We start from the raw sequence: 20310 nt of genomic DNA, 5'->3' as shown, positions 1-20310 counted from the left end.
TTTCAAATTATGTCAGAGATTTTATTAACCAAATCGAAAGGTGGAGGGATATTACCAACAATATTCCCAAACACTAAACATTTCATTCACATAAACTGTGAATATAATAAAATCCAAAAACCTAAACTAATACATAAAATGGGCTGTTTCTAGTGCTTCACTGATGTTTTTGAGTTTCCTAACTTCCACCATATGGTGATTTCCTTGATTGAAGGTAATGTTCTTCCATGGACCACACATTTAATACTTGCAAATATTTCTTTAATTCTGTTCTGATACAGGGTTTCTGAGGCTCAAACATGTATATCACACAAGAATATTGGGATTGTACCTGTATGTGAGAATTAAATCTGGGGTATGTGGCATTTAATTTCTCTTACATTACTACAATTTTTTCCTAAAAATTAAAAATTAGTAGTCTCTAAATAACTTAACTAAGTTCTTTAATCAAATATGTCAAACATGCAGCAAAAGGAAATTGTTACAATGGCTCTAGAATTATTTTATAGAATGTATGGCTAAGCCTGACTTTGACCCACTTCTGACTGACTAGTGCTAATATCTACATTTTCTGCATCTGTTCTTGCAGATTCTCAGCTGACTTCCAGATGCATAATGTCTCGAGTTCTGCTCTCTCCACGGTTTGCTGGCATGCTCCCTTTTATTTGTTAGGAACTGTTGCTCTATCACTCCTTTGCCACAATGGAGGAGCTGACAGGCGGAAGAGCACCTCCCCAGCTACAGTGTGGTTGATCGCTGAGGCTCAAGATACTCCTCTTACGACGAGTGCTCCAGCATGTCTCCCTTTTTCCCCATATGTTCTTTTTAAGTGAGTTCAAGGTAGGAGCAACTTTTTCCCTTTTTAGTTTTGGTCAGCTTTGTGCATATGCTTGGAGTTCCCTGTACCTTGGAGATAAAGATTACATGATATTTGCAATCAAAAAACAAGTGAATCAGATGAAAAGATCAGCCTCTCTGGCCATATATTGCAGACTGTTTCTCAGCTGTGTGTATAGTCTTCTGGGTAATCAGTGATACCACATGGGTTATTTGAAAATGATTGTAATATGTGCCCAGGTGGCCTTGAAGTCTAAGTAGGACTTCCAGGGACCAGAAAAAAGTGGATACATTATAAAATATTCTCATTATAAAGTATTGCTGTTTTTGCTCATGTTTATTATTTTTAATTGGTTGTTCTTATAAACTTACGATTGATCAGCACTGTGCTGTTTCTCTTAAATAAAAGTAATTTATGTAACAAAAGTACATGATACAGAATATACAATTTCAAATAAATACCTGTTTTTTCTACATATGTATGTGAAAATAACATGTGTAGTTAAATGATTATACTTATTTTTTGTCTGATACGGCTGTGTTTCAGCTGTCTAAAAAGTTACTCACCCTAGATGTGCCTCCCACTAGGATTCAAGCTACACATAAGGCTGCCCCAGAGTTCATCATTTCTTTACCCGAAAACAAAAAGGGTTAAAGGTGGACAGGTTATTTTAGGTGGGCTCCAATAACCCTCTGGAATCAGGAAACATCTCCCAGTTGTTCCCAGTCTCATCCAGGCCTGTTTGATCTTAAAATACTACTCAGGAACCCTCTTTGGGGGTGGATATTCTAAAGGGAAATTTCTAAACTTTAGATTGGAGCCCCTACAAATCAGGAGAAAGGAGTAGCCTTGAAAGATTCTGGTGGCACTAACATTAGAATGACTACTAACACCATTTTAAGCCAGGAATATATGAGACAGCCCAAAGTGAACAATCTAAATTAACTGATCAAATTATATGCACTGGAATTTCTACTATTAAAATTCCCTACCACTGGGTGTACTTTTTGTCAGTAAACAATGTCAATGTTGATACAGAAAGAAGAGTACAAATTTAAACGTAGAGTCTTTAAAAATCTTACAAGTAAAATAAAACCATATTTAATGATATTAACTGCCTTGCAATGTGGCTTGGAATCTGAACTTTAATTTATTGTCTTACATATTGCCTTTGATTAATAAAGTCTTAAAGACACTAACCAACTTTGCCCCTGTGACCATCATCAATACTTCCAAAATCTCCTGCCAACGGCTTGCACTGAGGAGGAGCAAACCCCATTTTACAATGGCAATGGTTAAAATTGTTGCAGATCTAGAATAATCAGAACACAGAATAATTTTTACCTACAAAGATGGTTTTCAATAGAGACCAATTAATATTTTGTACTTATTCAACAGAGAATTTATTCCAGAGAATTTATCTTAAATAGATAAATTCAACAAATTTTCACAAATTTCCCCTTGAAATTTCCCATACTGTAGAAAGTGTATCTGGCTTCTGTTGCCAAGTGAATTTTTTTTGGTAATTTTTTCAACTCTCCCCACAGCCAGACCAAAATATTGCCAATCAGCAGTAACATGCCACTAGTTACCATATCCTTCCTAGCTTCACAGAACAGCCCAGACGCTAAATTAATGAGCAAGACTAGTAAGAAAATTCTAAGGATCTTTATTTACTAGTTCCTGCCTTCTCTCTGTAAAAATAAGATCATTTTGGTTAGATGGTGGTGCATAGTGCTCAGAGCACATCTGGCCCACACATTTACCAAACATTTTATACATCCAGCATCATCTTAAATGCTTCTACTTCCTCTTCTCTCATAGTTTGGCAAGGTTTCTCAAGAAAATAAGATTGAAGTTATAAGTTATAGACTGTTAAATGACACCAGGCAGCATGAAAGTGATAAAAAATTATGTGAATGATTTCTTTAAATCTCCAGACTGTTTACTGAATTGTTCAAAGCATGTTGCTTAAAATGAAAACTGAAATTACTTACTCCATGTGAATTACAATCTCTGGCAGAATCACAAAGTGTAGAATTGATTTGGTATTTAACCTCTACACATTTAAATTTCACACAGTACTAAAACAAAGCAAAATAAGTGAAAAACAAATTCAGTCAAACCATCAGATTGTGTGTATAGATAATACATAAGAAAATTCACGAATTCATATTACCAAGAATTGGCATAAAATCCAAAACATAAAGTAGTAATTGCGACTGCATTGAAATAAAGATGAAATAAGCTATGTGCTTTCAGATGGTAAAGATATAGTCTTGTGTAAGAAGTTGCAAGTTTTATTTTCTTACCACCTACCACCAGAAGTCCTCTTAAAAAGAGGTATATCCGGAAAAATAATTTGGTTAGTCCCTTGAGTTCACTAATTATCTGAGGAGCATTTTAAAAATACCCAGGCCTGGGTTCCACCTGAGATGGTTATATCAAAATCTCTGGGGGCAGAGCCCAGGCGATGGTCATGTGCAGTCAGGGTTAAGAAGCCTCATCGCGTGGGAGGTTGAGGTATTAAAATCATTGGTATGAGGAGCAAAGGAGGTAAGTTACTATTCCATGTGGGAAAAAAAAATGAGGAGAAAAGCAACGATAACAGGTAATTATATAAGGTAATAGGACAATGAGAGACTCCCATGGGTGAGATGGCTAAAAGGCCTTCTAAGAAAAGGAATGTTTAACGTGTGAATTTACATTGTACTAATTTATGGCATTAAATTGTGTGACCTTTTCCAATTATCCAGAATTTTTCAGTGAAGTCAATACTTTACAAAAGAGTTTTGTTCTTGGATGAGTTTTGTCTTTGGATCATAATAACAGGCTACGCAGAAAGAGGAGGATCAGAACTTTGAAATAGAGATTTAAGCCAATGTCATTTAGATTTCAAGGGGAGAGAGACCTCAGGTCTTATTTATATCTATGTTTCCAAATGAGCAAGATGTGATATAGATACTATGATTATTTTCTTGTGCTATTATCAAAGAGCATTGATATATTTATTTAATTTTCCAGAGTAGCTCTTGGAATTAATAGTAATTTCTAGTACTAATTAGAACATTAAACTGTTGTTAGATATATTATTTGTTTATAGAATATCAGAACTTTCTAAAAACATTCTGTAATTATAGTATGATATATTATCAATTGTTAATAGTTTTCTTGTATAAGTGATAACTATAATATGCATTGCATTATAGCAGAATATAATATTGTAATAATAATATTCAATTTAATTAAAACATTCATCTACCAATCAGAAAAAAAATCAGAGTTGATTATGAAAAGATAAAATCAGTGTAAATTTGGAGGCTCTACTGAAACAATGAAGACAATTCAAGAAAGTTGTTGCAAAAACAGTCCAAAGGAGGAAAAATGCTTGATCATGTAACACCTTACACATCCCAAACTAGTAGTCACATGAGACCTTCAAATGTTAGGTAAAAAATTATTCCCTATAGCAAAACACTTGATTATATACTGCAGAACATAAAAAAAGATCTGTATAAAAATTCCTAAGTGATGTTGCTGTTAAAAAGAGGTGTGGAGGTCATTAAAAACAAATACTGCTGGAATATTAATAGTATATCTGTTAAAAATTGTCCACAACTTGTAAATAGAGAAAATGAGAGAACCACATTTCTTTTCAATGTTATTTTTGAACATTCATTAAAGGACCCATCTAAGGTAAACCTAAAGATTATTGAATTATTTAAGGGAATGTACTTTGTATAGCTTGCTAGCCACTACTGATAAGAGCCTAGATTTTGTGAAGTTATATGTTAACACAGATTTTGTCTGGCAGATATGTAAATGAGTTTGTCTGATTGAAAAGATAACCCCAAAACTATGGTTTTATTGCTCTATAGGATATTAGCAGATTTTACTTTGAACCTAGCAATGGTATTTCAACATTCTAATGCCTCTAAATATACAGTTCTTCAGAGTCTCTTTGAACTAGCTTTTAACAGTTTGCTCCCTCATTAATGACATATGTGTTTGACAGGTACTCACATTTGTATTTGTATAAAAGTGATTTTTTTAACACTTTTGAAAGTTTTCAAGGCCCCAGTGAGGTACCTAAATGGACTGATCTGCCAGAGCCAAACTTCATTGCCCAACAAATGTTCCCCATAAACTATTTAAAGTGTGGATATGCCTTTTCTTGTCTGCACATGCCTTGTTAGGGTGACTCCTAAGTGGCATCAAACATTTAACTTGGCTGACTCTCCATTTCTCTGAGTGTTTTTCTTCTCATTTTGGTTTTTTTTTGTTGTTTTGTTTTTGTTTCCGATTCCTGACCAAGTCAGTCAGTCTGCCCGTGATGTGTATATATTTGTGTGTGTTTGTATACATGCATATACACATGTATACACATACAATTTTGCTTATTTTATATATCACAGAATGGCTACACCTTTGGGTTGTGTTAATTAACTTGTTCATTTTTGCCAGTGACAGGGCAAGAATAAAGATGCAGATGTAGAGAACGGACTTGAGGACACAGGGGCGGGAGGGGGTTTGGGGGCGAAGGGAGAGCCGGGACAAAGTGAGAGAGTAGCACTGACATAAATACACTACCAACTGTAAAATAGAGAGCTAGTAGGAAGCTACTGCATAACACAGGGAGATCAGCTCCATGATGGGTGATGACTTAGACGGCTGGGATAGGGAAGGCGGGAAGGAGTTGCAGGAGGGAGGGGATATGGGGATATATGTATAAATACAGCTGATTCACATGGTTGTACAGCAAGAACTGGCACAATAATGTAAAGCAATTATATTCCAATAAAGATCTTAAAAAAAAAAAAAGAAAATGAGTGTGACTGTAAGGGATTGTATTATGTGTGTAGGAGTTTTTAGGCTGCTAACTATCTTCTGTATGAGAAGCGGTAATGAATTATCTACCTCTCACTTCTTTCTGAAATATAACTTAATTCGGTTAAAAATTATAATTATTACAATTGGAACATACTAGTAGCAATAATGGCAGAAGACAACTATGTCTCAGGGTAATGGGATGTGTAATTGCTTCTCAAAACGTTGTTTCAAAATATTGAAAGAGGACAGTGAAAGTTAAGACTCGAATGAATATAGAAAATTATAGATATTTTGTGCAAAGTAATCTTGTTTTTAATACCTGTACATAAAACAATGAGTCTGAAAAAAATTTAGCAACAATTGTTCAATTTTGGTGGGGTCATTCATAAGATAATTTTTTAAATGTTCTTGTGAATACTGTAGAGCCTAGTACTATATTGATGCAAAATTAGAATTTGGGTTTTTAAAAATTGTATACATGGAAGTTGATTGTGAAAGTATTTAGTTTGCTCTTAACAGAGGTAGTACAAGGTTTTTCTTTACTTTCTGTAAATTTACCTAGATGGCAGAGATTCAGTAGTTCACCAGAATAATTTTCTGTGCTTTGTATCATGTAAATGGTTATTTTTAAAACATCTCTATTTTTTGAAAGAGCTAAAGTTCCCTATAATTTTACTACTTTCTCCTATTTTATGTAAATCCTTACATTGTCACTTTTAACAGAGGGTTAGGCAAATTTTACTAGATACGAATAATCCTTTTTAATTAAGTGACCATACCACCTCAGACAGCTCTGATAATTTTACCTTACCAAGGGTAGAGTCTAAAGTCAAAAAGATTTTTTTTTCTTTGTGATTTTTTTTAATATCTAAAACTATCTTTGAGATTTCTGAGACTGCCATCAGAAAATAACAGATTTGTTCTCTTATCTCATAAATATAAGAATGCTAGAAATAATTACAATTTGTTTGGCATTCTCCACTATTTATTTATTTTTGTAAATATTTATTTATTATTTTGTAAGATATTATTTTTTTAATGAAAACTCATCACATTGTAAGGGCTTTTTACAAAATAAGAGAAACTATTGTTCCTAATTGTACTTGGGAAGAATTTTACAATATCTTTCTTTTTTATCCATTTTTAAATTTAAGTATAGTTCATTTACAATGTTATGTTAGTTTCAGGTGTACAACAAAGTGATTTAGATTCTTTTCCAGATTCTTTTCCATTATAGGTTATTACAACATATTTAATATAGTTCCCTGTGCTATACAGTAGGTCCTTGTTGTGTATCTAGTTTATACATACTAGTGTGTATATGTTAATCCCAAACTCCTAATTTATGACATTCTCCATTATTTCTTAATTAGATAGCAATATAGGAGCTGCATAGGAAGAACTGTCAAAGAAATTCAACCAGCCTTCCCTAGGTTATTTTTAAATGTAATTAACATAAGCATAACTAATGTTTTCAGCATAAATGTTTCATATATTGTACATGTTACAAGAATGGACTGAAAGCTCATAGGAAAGCAAGTCCATTTTGCTCCATAATATTTTCTTATCCTCAAGAGAAATTTTGATCAAATTCTTAATAAATAGTTATTATCACACCCCTGTCCACAAAGTAAGAGATTTTGCTTTTCTCCATTCTCATACTATCAGTGACTCTAATAAATGAACCATTCAAGCTTTTCAAGTTTTGATCAATTGGTAGTTCATGCTTTTCTCTAAATGTTTGCCTAAAGTTTCTGCTTTCAGGTATAGGATCGAAATTAGGTCTTCACTGACATGTAGGAAGGATTGTATCAAGTATTCTAAACTATTTGAATTCAAGAATTAGACTCACAGGCACAGGATACGGAGCTTAAGCTGACACTGATTAGACAATTCCAGAACACACCATATGGCTGAATCAGGATTTACTGATTTCCTTTATATCCAGGAACATAATGCCATATGAAAGCAAACTGCTAACTCAAGATCCAGGGGAAAAAGAATTCATTACACAGGGCTAAATTAAATAATGAGAAAAATTAATTATGGTTATATATTTCTGATGACATATGAGAAAGTCCTCTTCCCTTTTTCTTGATGCATTCCTAATCCTCAGTTTATTGGCTATACTTGTATAAACTGAAATGAAGCATTTTAAAACTAGTAACTGTTTCCTACTACTCCCCATGAATTCAGAAACAATAGTTTTACTGTTCCTTCACTTTTTATGGCAATGCACTTATTTATAGGCTTGATAATGGTCCAGAATTACCCTTCTACCATAAACAACTAGAAAACTAGACAAAGTATAGAAAACTATATTTTGACATTGGACTACAAGGCAGCACAAGGCTATGATTTCTGAAAAAAAAAATAAAAAGAAACAAATGAAGTGAGCCCCCCTATTTTCCAGGCTCTTTGCTTGAAGGTAAATTCCTGACTAAGATGTAGTGAGGAGGAATGCAAACACAGCTGGGAAATCTTGTTGAGTAAAGGAAATGGAGATTCAAGTATGTGAAGGTTAGGAGGTTGTGGAACTAGAATTTGCTGGGAGGACTTTCCTAGAGGAGGGAGCTACACAATGAAAGAGTTCTATAAATTTACATAGGAACTGCCTTGTGTCTTTGGCTGAATACAATCTGCACCTGCACAGGGCTAACACCCACAAGGCTGATCAAGAACATCTTTCAGAGAAAAAAAAATTAACAATGAACTATAAGATGAATAATTCCTGAAGTTACACAACCTGGATATCATCCAAGGTCCTATTAGCCTTAATGTACAGGCCTTGTTGAATGCACAGAGTATTCAACAGAGACCACAGAAGGGCCACAAATCAGAACAGGGACAAATTTAGCCTACAGTAAAATTTAGACCCTAAAAATTTACTCTATACCCTAAAAAGAGCTGAACAACAAGTCTGAAAGCTTTAAAATGATCTGCAAGTTCTACCCCCTAAAGAATTGAAGGTAATGATCAAAGAATTCAGAAGAAGATTGGAAGAACAAAGTGAAAAGTTAGAAGTTTTTGAAAAAGAGTTAGAAAATATAAGGAAAGCCAAACAGAGTTGAAGAATCTAAGACTGAAATGGAAAATGCACTAGAACGAATCAATTATAGACTAATTGATACAGAGGAATGGATCAGTGAGCTGGAAGACAGAGTAATGGAAATCATGGATGCTGAACAGAAAAAAGAAAAAAAGAATAAGAAGAAATAAGGAAAGTTTAAGAGTGCTCTGGAACAATATTAAGTGCACTAATATTCACATTATAGAGGTCCCAGAAGGTGAAGAGAGAGAGAAAGGGGCTGAAAACATATTTAAAAATTTAATACCTGAAAAAAAATCCCCAACTTGGAAAAGGAAGCAGACATCCATGCACAGGAAGCAGAGAAAGTTCTAAATAGCATCAACCCAAACAGGACTGCACCAAGACACACTGTAGTGAAAATGGCAAAAATTAAAGACAGAGAATATTAAAAGCAACAAGGGGAAAGCAACAAATTACAAACAAGGGAACTCCCATAATACTATCAGCTGACTTTTCAGCAGAAACTCTGCAGGCCAGAAGGGAGTGGCACAATATATTTAAAGTGATAAAAGTAAGGAAAACAACAACCAAGAATATTCTAGTTGGCAAGGTTTTCATTCAGACTTGATGGCAAGATCAAAACTTTTACAGGCAAGCAAAAGCTAAAAGATTTCAGCACCAGCAAACCAGCTTTACAAAAAAATGTTAAAGGGACTTCTTTAAGTGAAAAAGAAAAGGCCACAACTAGAAACATGAAAAATTACAAAACAAAAAAGCTCGTTGGTTAACAAAAATATTCAGTAATAGTAGTAAATCAACCACATGTATATCTACACAAAAGGTTAAAAGACAAAAATAGTAAAATCACTTATGTCTACAATAAGTAGTAAAGGGATATATAAAACAAAAATATGCAAAATATGATGTCAAAAATGTGAGGGAAGAGGAGTAAAACACATTGTTAAAATGTGTTTGAACTTCAAAAATCAGCAATTTAAAATAATCACACACACATATAGATTATTTTATATAAACCTCACATTAACCACAAACCAAAAACCTATAATAGATACGCACACACACAAAAGAAATGAGTGTGCAAACAACACTAACTACAGTCACTAAATCACAAGGGAAGAGAGCAAAAAGAGAAAGTAACAAAAAAGAGAACTACAAAAACAACCCCAAAACAAATAATAAAATAGTAATAAGTAGTGATATCAATAATTACTTTAAATGAAAGTGGACTAAATGTTGCAATCAAAAGACAAAGAGTAGGTAAATGAATACAGAAACAAGATCATATATATGCTGCCTACAAGAGACTCACTTCAGAGCTAAAGACACACATAGACTAAATATGAGGGAATAAAAAAGGGTTTGTTTCCATACAAATGGAAACAGAAAGAAAGCCAGGATAGCAATACTTATATCAGACAAAATAAACTTTAAAATAAAGACTGTTATAAGAAACAGGGATGATAATGATAAATGATGACAATAATAAAGAGATCAACACAAGAAGATATGAAAACCTTTAAATATGTATGCACCCAACATAGAAGCAATTAAACACAAAGCAAACAAACAGACATAAAGGGAAAAATTGACAGCAACACAATAATAGTGGGGACTTTAACTCCCCACTTACATCAATGAACAAATCATACCAACAGAAAATCAGTAAGGAAACACTGGCCTTAAATAACACATTAAACCAAAGGGACTTCATATATATAGAGAGAGAACATTCCATCTAAAGCAGTAAAATACAAATTCTTTTCAGGTGCACAGGGAACATTCTCCAGGAAAGATCACATGCTAGGCCACAAAACAAGTCCCAGTAAATTTTAAAAAACTGAAATCATATAAAGCATCTTTTCTGACCACAATGTGATTGAGATTAGAAATTAACTATCAGAAAGAAAAAAACGTGGAGCCTGAACAATATGCTACAGAACAAAAATGGATCACTGAAGAAATTTTAAATGTCTGGAGACAATGAAAATAAAAAACACTATAATTGAAAATCCATGGGATGCAGCAAAGATGGTTCTAAGAGGGAATTTTATGGTGATACAAGCATACCTCAAGAAACAAGAAAAATCTCAAATAAACAACTTAAACTCATGCCTAATGAAACTAGAAAAAGAAAAACAAACAAAACCCAAAGTTATTAGAAGGAGAGAAATCATAAAGATCTGAGCAGAAATAACTAAAATAGGGACTAAAAAAAAAAATAGAAGAGATCGGGTTTCCCAGGTGGTGCAGTAGTTAAGAATCTGCCTGCTAATGCAGGGGACATGCGTTCGATCCCTGGGCTGGGAAGATCTCAAATGCCATGGAGCAAATTAAGCCCATGCACAACAACTACTGAGCCTGTGCTCTAGAGCCTGCAAGCCACAACTATTGAGCCCATGTGCCACAACTACTGAAGCCTGTGTGCCTAGAGCCTGTGCTCCACAACAAAAGAAGCCACTGCAGTGAGAAGCCCATGCACCACAAGGAAGAGTAGCCCCACAACTAGAGAAAGCCTGTGCAGCAATGAAGACTGAATGCAGTAAATAAATAAATGAATAAAATTAATTAAAAAATAAACTAAAATAAAATTTTAAAAATAGAAGAGATCAATGAAACAAGAGCTAGTTCCTTGAAAAATGAAATTAATAAACCTTTAGCCAGACTTATCAAGCAAGAAAGAGAGAGGGCCCAAATCAATAAAACCAGAAATGGAAAAAAATAGTTACAACTATAAAAACAGAAATACAAAGACTCATAAAAGATATTCCAAAAATTATATGACAATGAAATGGAGGACCTAGAAGACATGGACAAATTCCTAGAAATGTAAAGTTTCCCAGACTAACAAGGGGTAAAAAAAAATATGAACAGACCAATTACCAGTATGAAACAGAATCAGCAATTTTAAAAAAACTCCCAACAAACAAAAGTCCAGGACTAGATGGATTCACAGTAAAATTCTACCAAACATTTAGAAGAGAGTTAACACTGATTCTTCTTGAATTATTCCAAAAAATTTCAGAGAAAGGAATGTATCCAAAATCATTCTGAGAGGCCAGTATCACCCTGATACCAAAACCAGACCAAGATATCACACACAAAAAAGAAAATTACAAGTCAATGTCACTGACAAACATAGATGTAAAACTCTTCAACACAATATTAGCAAACCAAATTCAACAATTTGTGAAAAGGATCATATACAATGATGAAGTGGGAATGTATTTCAGAGATACAAGAATGGCTCAATACCCACAATTCAATCAGTGTAACAGACCACATTAACAAATTTAAGAATAAAAATTATATGATTATCTCAACAGATGCAAAAGAAGCTTTTGACAAAATTCAATGTCCACTTTTAATATAAACTCTCAACAAGTGGGTATAGATGGGATATACCTCAATATAATAAGGGACATACAATTAATTCCATAGCTGAAATCATACGCAACAGTGAAAAACTCAAAGTATTTCCTCTAAGATCAGGAACAAGACAAGAATGTCCCCTCTCACCACTTTTATTCACCATAGTATTGTAAGTCCTAGCCACAACAATCAGACAAGAAAAAGTAATAACAGAAACCCAAATTGAAAAGGAAGAAATAAAACTGTCACTGTTTGCAGACAACATGGTATAATGCATAGAAAAACCTAAAAACACCACAAAAACTACTAAAGCTCAATGAATTCAGTAAAGGTGCATGATACAAAATTAATATACAGAAATCCACTCCATTTCTACACACTATCAGAGAATCTTTTCCAAATTCCAATTTAATTGCATCAAAAATAATATAATACCTAAGAATAAATCTAAGGAGGTAAAAGACCTGTACTTAGAAAACTGTAAGACACTGATAAAAGAAATTGAAGACCAAAAAAAAAAAAAAAAAAAAAAAGCAGATGGAAAGATGTATTGTGTTTATAGATTGGAAGAATTAATATTGTTAAAAAGGCCACACTACCTAAAGCAATCTACAGATTTAATGCAATCCCTATCAAAATACCCACAACATTTTTCACTGAAATAGAACAAATAATTCTAAAATTTATACAGAACCACAGAAGACCCCAAATAGCCAAAACAATCTTGAAAAAAGAACAAAGCAGGAGATATAACTCTCCCTGATTTCAGATGATATTAAAAAATGGCTGTAATAAAAAAAATATGGTACTGGCATAAAAAAAGACACATAGATCCATGGACCAGTATAGAGAGCCCAGAGGTAAACCCACACACTTATGACAAAGGAGACAAGAATATACAATGGTAAAAAGATATCAATAAGTGACGCTGGGAAAACTGGACAGTTACACATAAAACAATTAATTTAGAACATTTTCTCACTCCATATACAAAAAAATAAACTCAAAATGGATTAAATACCTAAATGTAAGACTGGAAACCATAAAACGTCTTGACAAAAACATAAACAGAGTGCTCTTTGACATAAATTGTAGCAATATTTTTTTGGTCTGTATCCTAAGCCAAGGGAAACAAAAGCAAAAATAAACAAAGGGAACCTAATTAAACACAAAAGCTTTTGCACAGCAAAGGAAACCATAGACAAAATGAAGAAAACCTAGTGAATGAGAGAAAATATTTACAAATGGTATGACCAACAAGGGGTTAATATGCAAAATATATGAACAGCTCATACAACTCAATATCAAAAACCAAAACGACCCAATTAAAAAATGAACAGAAGACAAGAACAGACATCTCCCAAGAAGACATACAGAAGGCCAACAAGCACATGAAAAGATGCTCAACATTGACAATTATCAGTTTTAAGTTCTTTTTGATGTTTAATTTTATTGAATTGAGTCCTCTGCCTTTTTTTCTTGATGAGTATGGCTAAAGATTTATCAATTTTGTTTAACTTCTCAAAGAACCATCTTTTAGTTTCATTGATCTTTGCTATTTTTTCTTTGTCTCTATTTCATTTATTTCTGCTCTTATCTTTATGATTTCTTTCCTTCTACTAACTTTGGGTTTTGTTTGTTCCACCTTCTCTAATTGCTTTAGGTGTAAGGTTAGGTTGTTTATTTGAGATTTTTCTTGTTCACTGAGGTAAGATTTTATTCCTATAAACTTCCCCCTTAGAACTGCTTTTCCTGTGGCCCATAAGTTTTGGACCATCATGTTTTTGTTGTCATTTGTCTCTCGATAGTTTTTGATTTCCTCTTTGATTTCTTCAGTGTTCCATTTGTTGTTTAGTAACATATTGTTTAGCTTGCACGTATTTGTGTTTCTTTACAGTTATTTTCATGTAATTGATTTCTAACTTCAGAGTGTTGTGGTCAGAAAAGATGCTTGATATGATTTTAATTTTCTTAAATTTACAAGGCTTTATAAATCCAAAATGTGATCTATCCTGGGGAATGTTTCATGTGCAGTTGAGAAGAAAGTGTATTCTGTTGCTTTCAAATGGAATGTTCTATAAATATCAATTAAGTCCGTCTGATATATGTGCCATTTAAAGTCTGTGTCTTTACAGATTTTCTGTCTGGATGATCTGCCCATTGATGAAAGTGGGGTGCTAAAATCCCCCACTATCATTGTATTACTGTTGATTTCTCCTTTTATGGATGTTAGCATTTGCCTTATATATTGCAGTGCTCCTATGTTGGCTGTATATAAATTTACAACTGTTATAACTCCTTCTTGGATTTATCCCTTGACCATTATGTAGTGTCCTTCTTGTCTCTTGTAACATTCTGTATTTTAAAGACTATTTTGTCTGATAGGAGTATTACTACATCAGCTTTCTTTTGATTTCCATTTGCATGGAATACCTCTTTCCATCCCCTCATTTTCAGTCTGTATGAGTCCCTAGATCTGAAGTGGGTCTCTTGTAGACAGCATATATATAGGTCTTGTTTTTGTATCCATTCAGCCAGTCTACCTCTTTTGGCTGGAGCATTTAATACATTTACGTTTAAGATAATTATCAATATGTATGTTTTTATTGCCATATTGTTAACTGTTTTGGATTTTTTTTTTTTTTGTCTTTTTTCTTCCCTTTGTTCTCTTGTCTTGTGATTAGATGTCTATCTTTAGTGATGTGTTTGGATTGCTTTTTCTTTTTTGTCTGTGCATCTATTGTAGACTTTTGGTGTGTGGTTCCCATGAGGTTTCAATATAGAAGTCTGTATGTATACCAGATTGTTTCCAGTTGTCAATCTCCTAGTTTCAAATGTATTTCCAATAGACTGCATTTGTACTCTCTTCTTCTCATGACTGCTGGTTTTGATATCATATTTATGTGTGGATGAATTCCTACCTTTACTTTATGTTTGCCCTTAACAGTGAGCTTTTCCATTAATAATTTTCTTGATTCTAGTTGTGGCCTTTTCTGCCTAGAGAAGTTCCTTTAGGATTTGTTGTAATGCTGGTTGGTGGTGCTGAATTATCTTACCTTTTTCTTGTCTGTAAAACTTTATTTTTCCATCAAATCTGAATGAGAGCCTTGCTGGGTAGCATATTCTTGGTTGTAGGTTTTTCCCTTTCATCACTTTAAATCTGTTGCACCATTCCCTTCTGGCCTACATAGTTTCTGCTGAAAAATCAGCTGATAGACTTATCAGGATTCCCTTGTACATTATTTGATTTTCCCTTGTTGATTTTAATATTTTTTCTTTTCTTTAATTTTTGTTTGTTTGATTAATATGTGTCTTGGTATGTTAATCCTTGGGTTTCTCTTGTATGGGATTTTCAGTGTTTCCTGGACTTGAGTGAGTGCTTCCTTCTTCATGTTAGAGAATTTTTTGTCTATAATCACTTCAAATATATTCTCAGGCCCTTTCTCTCTCTCTTCTCCTCCTGGGACCCCTTTAATGCGAATGTTGGTGTATTTAATGTTGTGCCAGAAGTCTCTTAGAGTATCTTCTTTTCGTTTCATTCTTTTTTCTTTTTTTCTGTTTTGTGGCAGTGATTTCCACCATTCTCTCAGCTTACTTATTCATTCTTCTGCCTCAGTTATTCTGCTATTGATATTCCTTCTAGTGTGTTTTTCATTCCAGTTATTATATCGCTCATCTCTTTTGTTTGTTCTTTACATCTTATAGCTCTTTGTTAAACATCTCTTATAACTTCTTGGTCTTTCCCTCTATTCTTTTTCTGAGATCCTGCATCATCTATTATTCTAAATTCTTTTTCAGGTAGGTTGCCTATCTCCAATTTGCTTAGTTATTCTTATGGGTTTTTATCTTGCTCCTTTGTCTGGAACATTTTTCTCTGCCATCTCATTTTGTCCAGAATTATACCCAAACACCTATGTCAATTAATCTATGACAAAAAAGGAAAGAATATACAATGGAGAAAAGATAGTGTCCTCAATAAGTGGTGCTGGGAAAACTGAACAACTACACATAAAAGAATGAAATTAGAACATTCTTTAACACCATACACAAAAATAAACTCAAAATGGATTAAAGACCTAAATGTAAGACCAGATACTATAAAATTCTTAGAGGAAAACATAGTCAGAGCACTCTTTGGCATAAATTGCAGTGAGATATTTTTTGAGCCCTTTCCTAGAGTAATAGAAATAAAAACAAAAATAAACAAATGGAATCTAATTAAACTTAAATGCTTCTGCACTGCAAAGGAAGCCATAAACAAAATGAAAAGACAACCCACAAAAAGGGAGAAAATATTTGCAAATGAAGCTACTGACAAGGGATTAATCTCCAAGATATACAAACAGCTCATGCAGCTCTATGTCAAAAAAGAAGACAATCCAATCAAAAATGGAGAGGAGATCTAAACAGACATTTCTCCAAAGAAGACATACAGATGGCCAAAAAGCACATGAAAAAATGCTCAATATCACTAATTATCAGAGAAATGAAAATCAAAACTACAATAAGGTATCATTTTACACTGGTCAGAATGGCCATCAACAGAAAGCCTAAAAACAATAAATGCTGGAGAAGGTGTGGCAAAAAGGGAATCCTCCTACACTGTTGGTGGGAATGTAAATTCATACAGCCACTGTGAAGAACAGTATAAAGGGTACTTAGAAAGCTAAAAGTAGAGCTACCATATGATCCAGCAATCCCATTCCTGGGCAAATATCCAGAGAAAACCATAATCTGAAAGGGTTCATGTACCCCAATGTTCATTGCAGCACTATTTTATAACAGTCAAGACATAGATGCAACCTAAATGTCCACTGAGAGAGAAATGGATAAGGAAGACATAGTATATATATACAATGGAATATTACTTAGCCATAAAAAAGAACAGCCATTAAAAAAAATAATGCCAACTGTAGTAACATGGATGGACCTAGAGATTATCATATTAAGTGAAGCAAGTCAGACAGAGAAAGACAAATATCACATGATATCACTCATATGTCTAATCTAACTTTAAAAATGAAACAAATGAACTTATTTACAAAACAGAAACAGATTTATAGGTATCAAAACCAAACTTACGGTTACCAAAGGGGAAACATGGGGGGCAGAGGAATAAATTAGGAACTTAGGATGAACATACACACACTACTATACACAAGATAAAAAACCAACAAAGGCCCACTGTATAGCACAGGGAACTCTACTCAATATTCTGGGAATACCTATATGAGAAAAAAAATCTAAAAAAAGAATGAGTACATATACATGTATAACTGAATCACTCTGCTCTATATCTGAAACTAACACAACATTGTAAATCAACTATATTCTAATAAAATTAAAATAAAAATAAACGTAAAAAATTGCTAATAATCAGAGAAATGAAAATCAAAACCACAATGAAGTTATCACCTCACACCTGTCAAATGGTTATCATCAAAAAGTTTACAAATAATAAATGCTGGAGAGGGTGTGGAGAAAAGGAAACCATAGGGCACTGTCGGTGGGAATGTAAACTGGCATAGCCACTGTGGAAAACAATATGGCAGTTCCTCAAAAAAAAACTAAAACTAGAATTACCGTGTGATCCATCAATTCCACTCCAAATATATAACCAAAGAAAATGAAAACACTAATTCAAAAAGATATATGCACCCCAATGTTCATAGCAGCATTATTTATAATAGCCAAGATATGGAAGCAACCTAAATGCCCATCAGCAAATGAACAGATAAGGAAGATGTGGTATGTATATACAATAGAGAATTACTCAGCCAGAAATACAAACGAAATTTTGCCTTTTATGACAACATGAATGGACATTGAGGGTATTATGCTAAACGAAATGTCATAAAGAGAAAGACAAATACTATATATTATTACTTCTATGTGGAATCTAAAATATGAAATAAACATATGAACATAACAAAACAGGAACAGGTATAGAAAACAAACTAGTGGTTACCACGGGGATAGGGAAGTGGGGAGAATAAAGAGAAGAATATATATAAAATACATAAGCTGCAAGTATATATTGTATAGCAAAGGGACTATAGCCAATATTTTATAACCTTAAATGCAGAGGAATCTATAAGAATGTTGAATCACTCTGTCGTATACCTGAAACTTTTATAATATCACAAGTCAACTATACCTCAATAAAAAAATGTGTATAGATCCCGAGCCCTCAATAAGATGGAACATAACTTCCTACTCTTTAAGTCTAGCATATACATAGTGACTTTTTTTTAAATAAAATACAATATGGAAAGGGGGAAAAAGAGTAATTTTACAGTGAGGTGCCTGACAAACATTACCTCAGCCAGATAATCAAGGTTAACATCAACATACACATATACTTGATATGATGAAAGGGCACTTTGCAGTTTTCCTCCCAAGGACACATAAAACCAGTCTAATCACAAGAAAAACATACAAATCCAAACTGGGGGACATTCTATAGAATATCAACCAGATCTATTCCAAAGTGTCAAGGCCACGCTAAACAAGAAAAGTTTGAGAAATTGTCAAGAGGAGCTTAAGGATACACATTTAATAAATGTCCTGTGTATTCTGAGTGGATTCCTGCAAAGGGACAGTAGGTAAAAGCTAAGGAAACCTGAATGAAGCATGGGATTCAGTTTAAAATAATGTATCAACATTGGTTCATTGATTATAACAGATAAACCTTACTATTGTTAGGTGTTAATAATAGGGGTAACTGGCATGTTGCTTAGGTGTGGGGGTGTTCAATATGGGCAACAGGGAAATCTGAGGGGTGATAGCATGGTCTAAAACTGAATGTGGTGATGGTTGTACAACTCTATAAATTAATCAAAAGCAACGAATTGTACACTTACCATGGGTGAATTTTATGGTAAATGATACCTCAATAAGGCTTTTTAAAAATGCATTGGTTACTATATTATCAAAAGGAGTATAAGCATAAAAAATAATTTTTAAAACACAAAATTTTTAGTTCTAATTACCATATCAGGACCACACACAGAGCCATCGGCTACAAACGTTTCATCTCTGTCTCCAGCATCTTCAAATGTACTCAGTGTATCTCTAGGTACCCTCTCTGTGTTTAGAAATGTTGATGCACATATGTCATCTCGTACATGTGTATAAATCACAGATAAATTTGCTCGTGATACTAAAGTTTTGTGTGGCCAGACACAAACTAATTTTCCACATAACATATGGCTGGAAACATAAGGAAGAAAAAAAGTCTCATTATTTACAGAAATAACATAGATTGCTGATATAGCTAACTTCTTAAAGTATTTTTTTAACTTAACTCCATGTTTCAAAAGTTTTCTTCAAGTAAATTTTTTTGAGCACACTGACTCATGTATGAGGTGGTTCTTTTTGTGAGGCAATGTGGCAAGCGAAAAATTAATCAGTTCTGTAGTCTGACAGCCCTGATCTGTTCTATATTAGCTTCTGAAATTTGAGCAAATGATCACTGGTCTTTGATTTTTTCATTACTAAAATGGCATAAATCTAACTACAAATATTTGATGTATATAAATATATATTTATAACATATAGTATAAATATATAATGTATGTACAGGACCTAACAGACTGCCTAGCTCATACCATCAATAAACAGAGGTAATTTTTATGGTCACTGTTCTAATATTATAGGTACTGAACACATGTTATTTATAGGAAATGGGCAATATTGTTCGGCTTAGATCATGGAACAGAGAAAACCTGTTATAAAATGGCATCTTAGCTTGTACATACTAATATATTCTAGAATCTTAAAAATACATAACCTACATTCCACACAAAATTATAATTTTCTAAATACATACGGGTAATCACAATAGTTTCGGCCACAGTTTCCAAATTTATCTCCTCTTGAATTTATTTCATCAAAACAAGCAAATGGAGCACCTCTAGATGCTAAAAGAATAAAAGAAACTTAAGTAAATTACAACAAACAATTCCAGTTATCATTAGAGAAATAATAGATCCAGTCTGGAAATTATAATGTTTTCCCTAGGAAGATTTATAATTACCTTGCATTAAAAAGTTGTTAATTACATAAAGAGCAGCATTATTCAAATGGCTATATACTGTTAGAAAAATAAGAAGTCATTGCCCCTCTATTTCCCTCTAAACTGTTTATGTTCTGCCTTAGTTATCTATCCAATGTGAAAATAAAATTTGCTCTTATTACATAAAAAGAGGAAAGAGATAGG

At 33.3% G+C, this 20310-nt stretch overlaps 1 protein-coding gene across 1 annotated transcript in view; it reads right to left on the bottom strand.

Moving 5' to 3' along the window:
* Window positions 1-20310, bottom strand: part of LOC130830142 (disintegrin and metalloproteinase domain-containing protein 5-like) — a 132960-nt gene that overhangs the window by 23336 nt on the left and 89314 nt on the right. The window contains exons 15-18 of the mRNA XM_057697152.1: window positions 19921-20011; window positions 19082-19301; window positions 2836-2922; window positions 2039-2150 (exon numbers count right to left, since the gene is read on the bottom strand). Coding sequence (XP_057553135.1) covers window positions 2039-2150; window positions 2836-2922; window positions 19082-19301; window positions 19921-20011 — 510 coding nt within the window. The remainder of the gene's footprint in view (window positions 1-2038; window positions 2151-2835; window positions 2923-19081; window positions 19302-19920; window positions 20012-20310) is intronic.

This window comes from Hippopotamus amphibius, chromosome 10, assembly GCF_030028045.1.
Source record: "Hippopotamus amphibius kiboko isolate mHipAmp2 chromosome 10, mHipAmp2.hap2, whole genome shotgun sequence".
Taxonomy (NCBI): Eukaryota; Metazoa; Chordata; class Mammalia; order Artiodactyla; family Hippopotamidae; genus Hippopotamus; species Hippopotamus amphibius.
The sequence above is the reverse complement of the archived record's forward strand: the minus strand, read 5'-3'. Positions and strand labels throughout refer to the sequence as shown.